General features: G+C 37.5%; 1 protein-coding gene across 1 annotated transcript; it reads right to left on the bottom strand.

Moving 5' to 3' along the window:
- Nucleotides 1-8,333: 8,333 nt before the first annotated feature.
- LOC131316389 (transcription factor MYC4-like) lies at nt 8,334-8,962 on the bottom strand. Its single transcript, XM_058345735.1, has one exon. The coding sequence runs from the start codon at nt 8,920-8,922 to the stop codon at nt 8,365-8,367; it is 558 nt and encodes a 185-aa protein (XP_058201718.1). The 5' UTR covers nt 8,923-8,962; the 3' UTR covers nt 8,334-8,364.
- Nucleotides 8,963-15,116: the final 6,154 nt, after the last annotated feature.

Genomic DNA, 15,116 nt, shown 5'->3' with positions numbered 1-15,116 from the left:
TTTTTAGCTCTCTCTCTCTCTCTCTCTCTCTCTCTCTCTCTCTCTCTCTCTCCAAACTCTCATACTCCTATATGACTGTATTGGCAATTTGCAACAGTTGGGAGGAAATGTTGTGCACACTCATGGACTGAATTTCAGACCAGAGTGATTGATTGGCTGGGCAGAAGTCGTACCACAAATGTGACACTCATAATTGACACTTTTTACCTCTTGTGACCTCTGCTTCTTCAGTGAAGGGCCAATATTCAACAAATAATTCACGTATGGTAAAATGAAAAGTAGTTGAAAGTCTTGCAAATAAATAAAATCCTAAATATTGCGATTTCGATGTGAGGATCTCTGAATATTAATACCGAAACACTATTCTGTTTTAATCTCCAAAATGGAGACAGGGATGGATTGAAAACTCGAATACCATCTGTAATCATAGAAGCGGGGAAGGAGATTGGGAAAAGCTTTGGAAGCTTGAACTTATTATTTTCAGTCTGCCGAGATGAAACTCAGGGTCCGTCAAGGTAGACCGAATTAATTGACCCCGTCAAGGTAGACCGAATGAATTGGCCCCGTCAAGGTAGACCGAATCAAGTTAGACCGAATGAATTGGTCCCGTCAAGGTAGACCGAATAGACCGAATTAACTGGCCGGCCCGGTAGGCGAAACAGAAGAATCCAAAGCTTTTTCAAAAGATTTACATGGACCCATCTGCCGTCCCTTTAGAAAGAAGAAGAAAAACAAACAAGCAGTACAATATATATATATCATATAGTCGGTCCTTGATGTAAACCAAAACTGGAGTTGGGTGTTGGCAATGAAGGCTAACTAGCTAAATTCACATGATCGAAAACTGAGAGAGGCTTAGATGGAATGAGCGATTACTGTCATGGGTTCCTTTTATCCACAGCTGCTTGTTCAATGGCCTCTCTCACTCTCAGCCATTTGTCCAATGGGGTTGGGAAGTAGAAGCCCTTTTTTCCTCCTGCGGGGAGGGGACCCTACCCTACCGTTTTTGTCTTCGGGATTTCTTGACGAAAACTTATTTTTCGTAATTTGTTTAGCTTCTTATCTTAATTTTTAAGAATAATAGTTTGTCTCAACGAGAAAATTAGAAAAAAAATTTAAAAATTTATACCGAAGTTGAAAAAAATTCATAAATGATGGCACGATAGACAAAAAATACCAATAGTTTTTCCGTTTTTAGTGACTTTTTATAGTTTTTGATTATAATTTTTTATCTTTTTAGATTTATCTCATTGGGACAGATGCTTAATTCAAAAAATAAACTGTGAATTCACTAAAAATTCAGAAAGACTAAAAAAATTACCGACACAAAAAACACCAAAAATATACGGCGAAAACCCACCCGATGTTGGCTTGTCCGCTGGTAATTTCTGCTGTTGCACAGTTGCCCTAAGCCCCACCAAAAAAACCATCGTACGTTACAGTGTTTCGTCGGTTAGGTTATTAATTACATCTTTGAGCAACGTTTTTTTTTTTTAACAGAGAAATAGTCCTACAGTCAGGCCACTAAATGGACCTGACTGCGCAACCCAAACCTCCGGAAGAGCTGGCGTGGCCACACTAATCACGGTCCCCCACTTACTTCAGGGTAGTCACTCAGTGAAAAATCGAACCCCAGACCTTGAAGAATGCTCCCAAAGTCTGGGCATCCGCTCGAACCAGTGGGACAATCCCTGGATGTGTTTAAGCAACGTTTTAAGTAGCGGTAACAGGAAGATAGTGGCAACATGGAATCATATGTTTAAATTTGGATCAATAATCTTTCATAACTAAATCAAGTCATTCAAGTTTTTATGGAACAGTTTAAAAAAAAATGAAATTTTATCTCGAATATTGTTTCTATCATATCATTCGACGACACACAGTATCATTCACTATAATTTAGTGTGCTCAAAATAAAAATTGTTCTTAGTTTTTTCTCAACGGTTGAGATATTATGATTCTTTTTGTAAATATCTGTCAAATTTATGCAAACTAAACCCAAAAAAAAAATTGGATGAGGCCGGAAATGCTTTCTGGCCCCACAATAGCTCCGTGGACCAACATTTGTTAATGTGTATACCTATCATATTACTAACCTCTAGCAAAGTTTATGATTCCTAATTTTCGACGAACCACAAAAAATGCAAAAGTTGGTATATATTCAAAATTGTAAGCAATCGACCAATAAAATGTTGGTGTTGAAAATTGACTAATTAATCAATTGATATACAAGAAATACAAAATCTAGTAACAAGAGATATTAGTCCAGAAATAGAATATGGTAGGTATGAATTTGTACCGTATAGAGCACATCACTTTTTTTTAGGAATCATAAACTTTATGACCACATATGAATTGGTACCCTATAAAGCACAATAAATTTTTATTAGCACAAAAATAAAGCAAAATAAATTTGTGCCCTATAAAAATTTTAAAAATTAAAAAGTGGAGGGCCCGGGCCCCACCGAGCCCCCTTGTTCGTTCCGTCCTTGAGAATGGAAAAACTATATGCAACGGGCCTAATGGCAAATAATTGAAAAACTATATGTACTTAACAGCAAATAGACTAGTACGTAACTGCCTCTGTTTAGAATGTTGATCTCCAATTAGATTTTCAAATGAGATTAAATTCTTTCCATCGGCGGTAAAAAATTCAATTTTTTCACCATTGCCTTTTTGGGTTCTACCGTGTTTATTGTTTATCTGAACCGTCCATCTTGTTAGGCTCTACATTAACTATAGAAAACAAATAAACTCAATTGGGCATTGATAGGTGTATCAAAAATTGAATTTTATTTTGTAAAATAAACAGTATATCTTTATACAAAATTGGACCATTCATTTTATAAATAAAAATTTAAATTTTGATATACCAATTGATATCCGATTAAGCTGATTTTTTGTAATTACTACTATGCGGGTCTTATAATATGAACGGTTTATATTACAATAATAAATGCTAAGTGGACCCCACAATAGGCGGTGGTTGAAAAGTGAGGTTTTCCACCCGCGAAAAATACAATTTTTATTCTCCTTTCAAATTGGGTAGGCTATATATACCACAAGTACATAGTGCTATATGGAGATGCTGGGAGCGTGCTGCTAATTGCGCCCATTCGGTAGTCGTTGAAATTTACCAAACGACCATCAAATTCAATTATTTATTAACCGGACTACAACTAAATATTTGCATAGTATAGCGAGAAAGTCCAAGTCGATCCACAGGGAGCTCGAATATAGCTTGTTCGGATTGTAGATGTAAGGGTTTTCGGCGTTTAGACGGCCAACTTTTGGTTTTCCTTTGAAAGGTGGAGAAACACTCTTATGGAAAAGACTACAAATGAGTTTTAACTAAGAATTAAAAGCGGCAAGGCAATGGAGTTACTAACGCCCGTAACTTAAGCCATCTAACAATTCTCAACGAAAACACGGTTGAAACGCATGGCATAGGCTATCAACCGGAAGATTTAGCTATGAAAATAGTTAGACTTGATATAGAGTTTGAATAACAAGCTAAACACAAGGCGTGACATCGCTCTCGGAACCATGTGAGCGAGCACATGATCACCGGAGATTAACAACGCCAAGACTTGCATTCAAACTAAATATCAAGGTCAAGAACTAGAAGCATGGTTTGGAAAGCGAGCAAGTTCTTTGGTTCTTTTGACAAACACGAGGCGGGACATAGCTCACAGAACCATATGTGCAAACATATGATCACCGGAGGTTAACATCGACAAGTTTTGTTACATAAAAGGCGAACCACGCACATTTACAAACCAAACCTCAAGTCTTAAGTTGAGAAGGGCAAGATTAACCAAAGTCACAAGGTGTTATTCACCCATGGCCAAGCCTTATTGACTACTCACACATAGCTAAAAGACTAGACATGGTAAGAAAATAGAGCAAAAGATTTAACCGAAGAAAACGAAAATAAACTTGATTTATGCAAAGATCCAAAGCATAGCTACAACATTAATAAACGAGAAATTAACATAAAATAAATACTTACTTGAATTCTAAGGAAATTACAAAAGGAAAAGCATGAACAACAATGGAGGTCTCTTCTAGAGAGAGAACTAAAGCTAGAACATAAAGTAGATTTTTTTAACTAAAGTGAGAGAGAAGGGTATTTATACAACTCAACTTCTCTTCCAACAAATATCCTATAAACATACCAAAAGTAGCAACTATTCCATAAATGGAAGATCCAAAAAGCAGCAAATATCTGGCCGAAGGCTCGTGGTATCGATACGGATTAAGCAAAGTATCGATACCACGCTGCTAAGTTGAAAAGGACATTTTCCCGTAGTGATCCCGTATCGATACGGGTTAAGACCGTGTCGATACAACAAAACTTGCCTTCCCACGAAGCTAATGCGTATCGATACAGAATAAGACTGTATTGATACGGGGAGGTTATCTCCAGTCTTCAAGCCAGCCTTCAAAACTTGGCACCCGACGGCTCCCAGCAGCTTCCACAGCTTCACAGCACCTTATTTTCATTCTCTAAACTTAAGTAAAGACTATATTTTAAACCTTTCTTTTACCTTTTCTTTATTTTAATTTATTTAATGAAAATAAGAAAGTACCCCCCATTTGAAAACAATGGCATTACCAAAATTTCAAGATTCCAATTAAATTAAAATGTCAACCCCCCATTTTTAGTGTAAAATAGAAAACTGCACATTTTTCTCAAGAGAAAAATGATCAAAATATGACCTTGCTTTTCAAATAAAACCTTATAACTTTGTAGTTACTCTTAGGAAAATTCAAAGATCAATTATCGCCATTTTTAATCTCGAAAATCGATAATTTTTCAGAAAATCATTTTTCCATACTTAAGACAGATTTTAAGGGGCCGACAGGGTCTTCGGGTACTTGGAAGCACTTGGGTCATCCATGGCGTTGAAATGCGCCTTATTTGCACGTTTTATCTGAAAACACTAAAAACACACCTTACGTGTAGTATCAAATAAAAGCTAGATAAATGCAAGTTAAAACAACATAAAATGGGACTAGTCGCATCAAATATCTACAATATTGGGTGCTCATCAGCTGCACAGCTACGTGCTGTGCAGTGTGTTGCGCGGTCACCGGTGCCGCCTTGCTGGCATCGGCCCGATGATCGGAGACGTCCACTGCGTAGAGCTCGTCGAGTACTACAAGTGTACCAAAAATCAACCCGATCAAATATCGTTAAGTGCCTCATCAGAACACATATAATTCAAAAAGAATGGATTCAGTGGTTTTTATCCAGTGTTTCGTATCCATTAGGATTCATTTTTTTCCAAGATATATGTGTTCCGATGAGGCACTTAACGATATTTGATCGGGTTGATTTTTGGTTCACTTGTAGTACTCGACGAGTTTTACGCAGTGAACGTCTCCGATCATCGGGCCGATGCCGGCAAGCGGCACTGGCAGCCACGCAGCACGCTGCACAACACATAGCTGTGCAACATGCTCCCAGCATCCGCTATATGGAGTACCACAAGTACATAAAGTGGATAGAATTTATTCTTTTTTTCAAATTGAGTAATTAACTTTGTGGTTATAAACAGTCTGCTGATACAGTGTGTGAATGAGCAATTCATAATGCAACAATTAAAACGTACGCAGAGAGGGTATGAAGTGATTATGATATATCTCTTCCACTCCTACAATTAATGATGGTTGGTAGAAGAAACAACCAAACAATACATTGCTAACCGTAGCCGAAAGGGTTGTTAAGAAATTAAATTTTCAGTTAATTTGTCAGTATCCTCTTTTCCAATTAATGCTTTGCCCAAATTTTTTATGAAATCCATCTGGGTAGAATTCCGAGTTGGAATAATGTGCATATTTGGTAGCTTCTCTTTTACATGAAATCTATGTGGGTACCACACACGGGGTATCGGGGTATCACGTGTGCGGTATCCGCTGGACACTCAAAATGTCACGACCCAAATTTGATGGATAAAAATTCGTGATATGGCCAGTGATTTAATAAAAATCACTCTAGGTCTGGATATCACACAAAAAAAAGAATATTATCATTATTATTATTATTTTATTCAAAACTACTAGAACCGTAAATTAAAAATTAATGAAACATTATATTCAGAGCTATCTAGCGTGCTTATCGATTACAACTTTAAAATTCTATAATTGTGGCTCGCACACACAAACGCCACTCATTAACACATTATTTTCTTATTTGCCCATGACAACTGATATCTTTCATACGTAACGGATAAGCCTTATTTAATTCTGATTTCCTGAAAAGGTTTTATGAAATACAAATTCAGTAAATTACGATATAAAAGGCCACATAATAAACATGAGATTAAGTATGATAAAAACATAGCATAATAATCCATCAGCTGGCAAAATCGTAAGAGAGAGAACGATCATATTCAAGTTGCAATCACCACAAACGAGACAAAGAGGATATATCATTATCATCATATTCATCATATTATCATCTTGATCATACTTATCATCTTGACCATCATGAGCGGTAATCCAGTAGCTCGGGAAGCGACCACAGCAAAACAATGGAATTGATATCAATCAAATGGATATCCGGCCGTATCCTTTCCACAATCCATAGGAGCCAATTCAAACATAGCTCGTCAGAGCTCTTCGCCTAGATGTTACACCAATATCCATTAAACTTCCTTTTAAGAAAATTATTCCATGTCTTTTTTATAAAAATCTTTTTCTTTTCACAATTTTACCTATATAATTTATTTTTATTCAACATAAGGTTTCATAAAACAATCGCAAAACAAGATTTAGAAAAATAATATGTAGTCAGAGTATATTCGTAATTAACCTTATCCGAGAAACACAATTTACCGTGCGAATACCTACTTATTAATTCCGGAACCTGTTGGACCAAATAATTATACACTCACGTTAATTCATTGATTATCAATTATTATTTTAATATTACTTTTCATTGCTATCCCTACATCTATTTTATTACTATTATCATTATAATCTCTCTCATAGACTGTGTTGAGTTTGTTTAGAAAACCAGTCCAAACTTGAGCTTGAGTTTGGTCAGACTACGAGTCGAGCCAAACCACAAATTATGTGCGAAGCTTGTTTCATTTTCTTTTAGCCTTAGACCATATCCACGAACATAAAGGAATAAATTATATATGATCCATATTTTTTTTTCAAACCTATAAAACGAATCAACCCCAAATTGGGTTGATCCTACGGAATCATTTATTGAAGGCCATTTTTCTACTTTTCTTTTTACTATGAATTTGTATAGGAAATTAGAGAAGAGATTATATAGATTTATACAAGTGCAAGTGTGAGTGCGTATTTACGGCAGTAGGGGAAGTGAAACTCACCTCATGTTTTAATTTATTTTTTTTCCTTCTCCTAGGGAAGGAGCCTATTTATACTAATGGAAGAAGAATCTAGATCATATATAGAAAATCCTAATCATATCTTATATAATCTAAGTAATATCTAGCAAAATCAATATAATATCTAATAAAATCCAATATTATCTCACAAAATCTAGGAGTGCTATCTAATTCGATTCTTTCTGAATTATTCATTGAACCTTACGGCTCTCCGCCTCTCAGGGACTCTTGCCTCACTTTTGTGTCGTGATACTGTTAATAGGGTTGGGGCGATATATGTAAAATAAAAATTGATAGATACATTGAAAATACTCTAATTTTTATAAATCTTGAATCACAACTTAGTATACTCTCTAAATTCTAATGGCAAGTGACTTGCTAAATGTTAGTTTCTTATTACTATTATTATTTTCTTCTAACTCTTTCTAGCGTCTTATTTGTTTATAAAAGTCGGAGTGTTACACAAAAACTTCTCCTGTCCAAGAGTGATTCAACACATTCGTCACTCCCGATGCTAAAGAAGTTAGAATCTCACAATACATTCACTGCATGAGCAGAAAAAAAAAAAACCTATCAATGACAACCAATCCTCAGAGTCCGTTTTTATGCATTTATCAGTTTTATTGCAGTCTGAACGTTAGAGTGGTTGCTCTATCAAAAGGGAGTTTCTCTTCCAAGAAACTAGAAACTACGGTAGTTTTCATCCCATTGGGAAATACTCCCACCGTTTTCATTTTTTTTTATCCCTTGTTTCATTCTAACCGTATAAAACATTGATTATAAATTTTAATTGATAATATTTTTTATATGTAATATAGATTTTATTTGATAGATCTCAATGAGCTCTTTTAAACAAAATTTTCAAAGCACCTAAAATATTATAGATTGAAAGATATACTATAATTAATTAAAAAATACCACGAACTCCCAAAAAGATCAAAAAGAATTGGGACGGTGGGACTAGGTTATTTGGTGCGCTAACTGAATTGAAAACTTAAATCTGAAATCTTCTTTGAATAGCAGTTGTCAAGGCCTCTTGATCACTTGTAAATCCTTTAGGAACCCTAACGACAACATCTTGAAGCATAATTTCCTTCACCTTCGTCATGCTGGCGTGATAAACTTCAATATCTAATCCTCTAAGAGCTTCCATCAACCTTGCACAAGGGTAATTCGCGTCCACGCACTGCACCCGAATCATCGCTTCTGATCCTACTATCATCACCTCCACTTCGCCCAACGATGGCACCGCATGATGACCGCCGGCGATTGATGTGCTCGCGACACACACCTTTGCTGCGGTTTGTGATTCGACTCGGACTTGGGCCCCCAGTTCCTCTCTCTGTGCTTTAAGTTGTTTGATGTAGGCAACTGCATCGGTGAGTACAGATGCTCTGTCCATCTTCGACACGTTCGGCACCACACTTCGGAGTTCGTTGAATCGACAGTTTAGCTTCTCCCTCCGTATCCTCTCCGCCTCAACGCGGCTTATTTGCGTTTCGCGTGCCGCGATCATTTGCTTCTTTCCTTCCTCTCCGGAACAAATGTTCATTATAGAGTTTGAGAATAATTTGTCAGTAGAAGCCGAATCCTACGATAACTGGCCGGCCTTTTAAATCCAGTTTTCAATCCGTATTCCTTGAAACCAAAACGAAGAATGTGCATGAATCATGTGGGCGGCTTCATGGGACAGCAATCATTGGAATTTTGGAAACCAATTATATTCATGCGGAACCTCTCACCACCTACCTTAAAGTCCTCCTTGATCGTACAAGAACAACAGTTTTCTCACACTTTAGGCGTGCATGAACGTCTTCTAGAAGTACAGTAATAATAGTATATATGCGTCCAAATTCCTCAAACGATGGCGTGAAGTGTGGACAATGGGCACATCCAGGTTGTGTATTGAAAGTTGAAATGCTAATCGAAAGAATTTGGGTTTGACTTCCATCTGTAATTTAGGTTGAAAGCTTGTCTTTTCACGTTTTTGTTTTGATAGTAAGTGTGGACTGACTTACGCGCACAAACCGGTTCTGAATTAAAATCTGTGTTGTGACCGCTTTAGGTCTTCAAAAAATTTGGATTTCGGAGACCTCTCAAACTTTTTTACCTCTTAGAGCATCCGCAGTGGTAATAATCAAAATGTGTCACGTTAACATTTAATTATCTATTTAGTCCATAATTAAACTTAACAATCTCTACTCCCACATTGGTTATTTTTGCATCTCTAACCAAAAAATCCCCCACAATACACAATACACATTTGTCCAATCGCAAATGAGTTCAATCACGCATCCGATCACACCAAATTATTCGTCTCGATAAGACAATTCCAATGTGGGGTGTTTTTTGAGTTATTGAGTTTTGAGTTTGGTTATTGAGTTTTGGTTATTGATAAAAGTTGTTAAGTTTGGTTATGGAATGTGTGGAATTTGATTATTTGCTAAAAAGCTTGTAACTTTGCTTATTATAATGTGAAGTATTTTTTGAGCATTATTGTTAAATTTGTTTATCCATGCCCATTTACTTATCATAATGGGATGCTCTTATAATAGTCCAAAAAAAAAACTCACTTTTTAATTTTCTTTTTAAGTCCCTGAAAAGTCAGGATCGATTCTGGCCCCGCTTCTTGGGTGTTTTTACTGGATTAACTCGAAACTTGTAAACAAAATGAGTGCTTTCAGCACCGCAATATCACCGCAATATCCTATATTTATCTGCTTTTGTAACTTAGTTTAATGGGGTCAAAATAAAAATTATCACCCAAAATTTATAAATGTTGCGTTGGCCTTGCTTCTATTTAGTCTTGTTTGTTGGGAACTGCCTTGTTTTAGGCAAGAAACTATTTTGTTTTGTTCCTTCGATTTCCTGTTTGTAGATGTTTGGTACCTTGCCGAGCCCTTGCAATTTTCCTTTTGTGCTGCCAGGTGTCATATGATCGTCGGTGTGTATATTTAAGTGTCAATGTAGTTGAGATTTAGGCACCCGTTGGTTTACCGTTTCCCTTAAGTTGTTTTTTTTGTCTTTTATCCTTGTACTTTCTATTCCTTTATCAATAGTATTTCTTTTGCCTATCCAATCAAGATTTTAGCACAATTTTCAGACATCCAACATATTGCTTTGATATAGTCCTAATATTTTCACTTTTTCGTACCATGTCCACTTAATTTTATGCTTGAAGAAGGCGTTTCATTTGTATTGTCCAACTTTGTTACATGACTTTTACAAGAGATATAATTGTGATTAACTTGCACAATCGATTACCGAAAAGATTATGTTGTGCAAGAATGAGCACATGGCATGGCGCGAAGCGTGATGTACTAATTAACACTAGCGGTTATATATTTCCAGGCACATTAATGTTAGCCACCATATATATTATATATGCATGTGGGTCTCATGTGTAGAAAATTTTAGAGTCAAACCAAATCGACTTGTTTATATCCTGTAGTAGCTAGTATCTGTTTTAAAAAGCTTAATTATTGAACTCAACTCTAACCTGCAAGCTACTCGAGCAACCAAGAAGAAGGAATTATGTTGTGGGGCCAGCTCATGCAGATTTTTTCCCCGACTTCTATCGGGTCATTCGTCGGTGGACGGAAAAATTAGTTCCTTGTGAGAATTTACTTAAGTTAGCCCAAACACACTGAGTAATCAAAAAGAAGAAACAAGGGTTCTTCCAAGCTGACCTCATTTTGTCTCCGCGTGCTCGTTCTACCCCACCCAATGTCAAACCCTATACCCCCAAAATCCTCGCCTCACCCGCAAACACGATATGCCAAACCAAATTCACAAACTAATTGGAGTTCAGATTCACAAACTCAAGTAGGAAAACCAAATTCTCTCCTTCGACTCTCTCTCTTCTCGCGTTTGTTGTTCGGATCTGAATTCCATGAATTTGAGCATGGTGTCGAAGTCGTTAGGGTCATGGTTCTCCGACGGCGGACACCAGTACGTTACTGAAAACTCTCGTTTTTGACACACGTACGCCAAGCAAGACGCGGATGCATTTGCAAGCATTGGTTGGTTGCGTGCGGACGTGCCAAGACTTGTAGCGCCTAACTTCGGATGACGATTGACGTGAATCGTGACTTTTAACTCGTAGAGCGATTATGTGTAATCCAAAGGATAATGATCACAAAGAGGTTCGTGGTTTGCCACACGGTCGAAGACTTAGAACTTCCTAGTCGTATAGGAAATTTGAAGATCGTAAAACGTAGACTTTATTACATTGTGATAATAAAGTTTGAGTAAAAATAAAAGTAAAAAGGAGTGACACGAGGGCCGATGAATACTAGATTTTCGATAATCTACTTTGGTGAAAATAGAAAATTGTTTTGAAGCACTAGGCTTTAATTGGTGTTGAACCCCTTTTTTAGTCGTGCAAACTAGTATTTATAGGTCAAATCTGCACTGATACAGGTCTGAATAAGGAAAAATTATACTATGCTCCAAGGGCATAGCCATGTGGTGCCCCGGGGCTTTCTGCACCACACATTTCAGTGGCCCCCCACTGAAATGTGTGGTGCAGAAAGCCCCGGGGCACCACGTGGCTATGCCCGGAGGCATGAAATAATCTCTCCTGAATAAGATTTCCCCTTTCACCACGAGTTGACAAATATCCCATGTTTGCTCCATGTGCTGCCAAGTGTCCGACTTCAACTTCCCACTAACAATACTTGGCGGTTTATGGCACTCGAAGAAAAACAACTTACCCATGAACTCCACTTCCTTTTTCTTGTAAAATCATGGGGTAATGGGACCCCATAACTTGATTTTCTTCTCCTCCACGTGTAAACTAAGCATAATAGAGCTATTTTGACAAAGTCAAATGGCATGGGCCAAGTGATAACCGAAAAATATAACATGGGCCAAATTTCTATGCTAAAATTAACTGGGTCTTGGTCCAAATTACAAAATTAATGTGACTCATTAATTTTTATCCCGAAAAAGTAATAGGCATGCCCAATTTAATCAATACTTAATTAAATGACCATCCATCGTTGATCTAAGGTTTGGTGCAAAAAAACAGCAACCTTGCTAGCATCACATACACTTACACACCCAAACACACATCCACACTCACATGAGTAGTGGGTTTCACACACACTAACACCTCAAGTGTGTGTGGGACCCACCACTCATGTGAGTGTGGATGTGTATTTGGGTGTGTAAGTGTACGTGGTACTAGAATTATTGAAAAAACAGATATAAACAGTTACGAGTTTTCGCTTCCACGTCGTTCCGAACAGGTTGTTGATGGCGAGCCATCTGGAGTGGTTGCTGGCCTGGACGATGTTCTCGACGCTGAATCAAGGGCAAGAACTGGTGGTTACTACCGGCGGCGTCGGAGTTCCGTTTGGGGAGCCGTTGAATATCAACTTCGTGATGATCAAGAGGCCCGATCTGATGTTCAACCTGAAGATGTTGGTTCATGGACCGTCGATTGAAGATCGCCATGGTCTTTGAGATGGATGTGAATCGACGGACAAAAGCTACTTTGTAGGTTCTTCTGTTTTTTTTTTTTTTTTTTTCGAATCTTTGGCCGATCCAATGCTTTTATCTCACCGTTCGTGCCTTATTTATTTAAGATAATAATAAAGATAGGAGAATGAGGGGATATCTCTATATGTACTATGTATATATGTTGATGCAGCGTATGGACGTGAATTCTGCAAATAGCGTAAAATCTTGGGATGTGAATTTTGTAAAAAAGAAGAAGTATGAATTGTGGTAATATGGGGTAAATTTTGCATTTAGGAGTGTGAATTATGTAGTTTTGGGGTGTGAATTAAGCAGATCGGGTGTAAATTCTACAAAAGGGTGCGAATTCTGCAAAATTCACACCAAGAATTCACATCTCAACCTCAAAAATTCACATCAAGGCTACAAAAAGGGTGGTGTGAATTCTTGCAAACGGGTGTGAATTTTATAAAGGGGTGTGAATTATCGGAAGTGTAAATTATTAAGGGTGTGAATTTTGGGAGGTAAATTCTTAGGGGTGTGAATTATTGGGGTATGAAAAGAAATAAGGGCAAAATAGTAAAAACATTTTTAAAAAGAGTCCAAATGGGATAACACTTTAAAAAAAAGTTTGCATAAAATCCCATGTAAAATATGGACCGGTCAGGAATTTTCCGAAGAAACAATTATGCTGTAAATGTTTTTACTATTTTGCCCTTATTACTTTTACCGTAAATGTAAATGATATAAAGTGAATATGTAGGTACAGTGGGAGAGAGTTGGTAGTGGGGCGGAAAAAGGCGAATGTGTAGCTACAGTGTTCGATGCATGAATCAAAGCCATGGTGAGTACTGGTACTGTTCATCCGGGTTGGAAGTAGAGGTGTCAAATGGGCCGTGCCAGCACGATACGACACGGGCACGGGATAGCACGGCACGTCACAGATACGGTATTGGCCTGACACGGCACGACACAGCACGATTGTAGTGGACTAGGGGCAAGGCACGGGTACTGAAGTGGGCGGCACGGCACAAAAGTTGGCCTGGCATAACAAAGCACGACACGGGCATGGGCACGAAAAATGGACAGGAACGGCACGGCACGGCACGGTTCTAGCAAGGCACGAGCACAGGCACTAGCATGGGCACCACAGGGCACGGCATGAGGCACGGGAAAAAAAAAAAATAAGCCAAATGGCTTCTTTTTTTTAATTTTTAAAAAATTAAACAATTTCTATTCCGTTAAAAATATTTGTTTACTTTTTTTTAAAGATAAACAACTAAGATATTTAATTTTTTTTAAAAAACAATTTATTAAAAAATCATGTTTTTAAAAAATCATTTTTTTACTTTTAAAAAACTATCAAATTTTATTCGGTAAAAATATTTGTTTTGTTTTTGTTAGTAAAATTAAATAGGCTTTGGACCTTTGGTTTGCAAATTTAACATTACAATACAAGATAACAAGTAAAATTAAAAAAACTTATCAAAATATTTGTGGTGCAAGAGTAATTTAATATGAAACCAAATGTTAGGGCAGACTAAAACGATATGACTTAAAACGGCCCGGCCCGGCCCGATTCGACACAACACGATTAAGTAAATAGGTCGGCACATCTTGACCTGATTGAAAATGGCATGGCACGACATGATTTAAGAACACGGGCTGGCACGACACGACACGATTTAAGAAAACGGACCGACACGACATGACACAATTGAAAATGGCACGACACGACTTAAGAAAATGGGCCGGCACGACACGACACGATTTCAGAAACGGATCGGCATGACACGAAACGACACGATTGACAAATGGCATGGCATGGCACGACATGATTTAAGTAAACGGGCCGGCACGGCACGACACGATTGACAAACGGCACGGCACGACACGATTTAAGTAAATAAAGTAAACGGGCCGGCACGGCATGGCATGAAGCACGGTTAGCATGAAGTTAAACGAGCATTTGACACCTCTAATTGGGAGGCGCCCAAACCTATTGGGAAAATTAGCCATAAGGACCGTAAAATAGTTTTCATTTAAGGGAAGAACACCAGCAAAATAGTTTTAATTGGAGGTCCTTCAACTTTTTGAATTTTTTAGCCATAAGGCCGAAATCTGTTTAGGCACTTCCATAGGGTTTTAGAGTGCACTTTCCTATTATAGAGTTTTAGTAGTTTAGGCACTTTCATATATAGGGTATCCTAGGGTTTAGGCACTTTTATAGGGTACCATAGGATTTTAGGTACTTTCATAGACACATTTGTCTTTATGTTTGAT

Source organism: Rhododendron vialii, chromosome 2a (assembly GCF_030253575.1).
Source record: "Rhododendron vialii isolate Sample 1 chromosome 2a, ASM3025357v1".
Taxonomy (NCBI): Eukaryota; Viridiplantae; Streptophyta; class Magnoliopsida; order Ericales; family Ericaceae; genus Rhododendron; species Rhododendron vialii.
The sequence above is the reverse complement of the archived record's forward strand: the minus strand, read 5'-3'. Positions and strand labels throughout refer to the sequence as shown.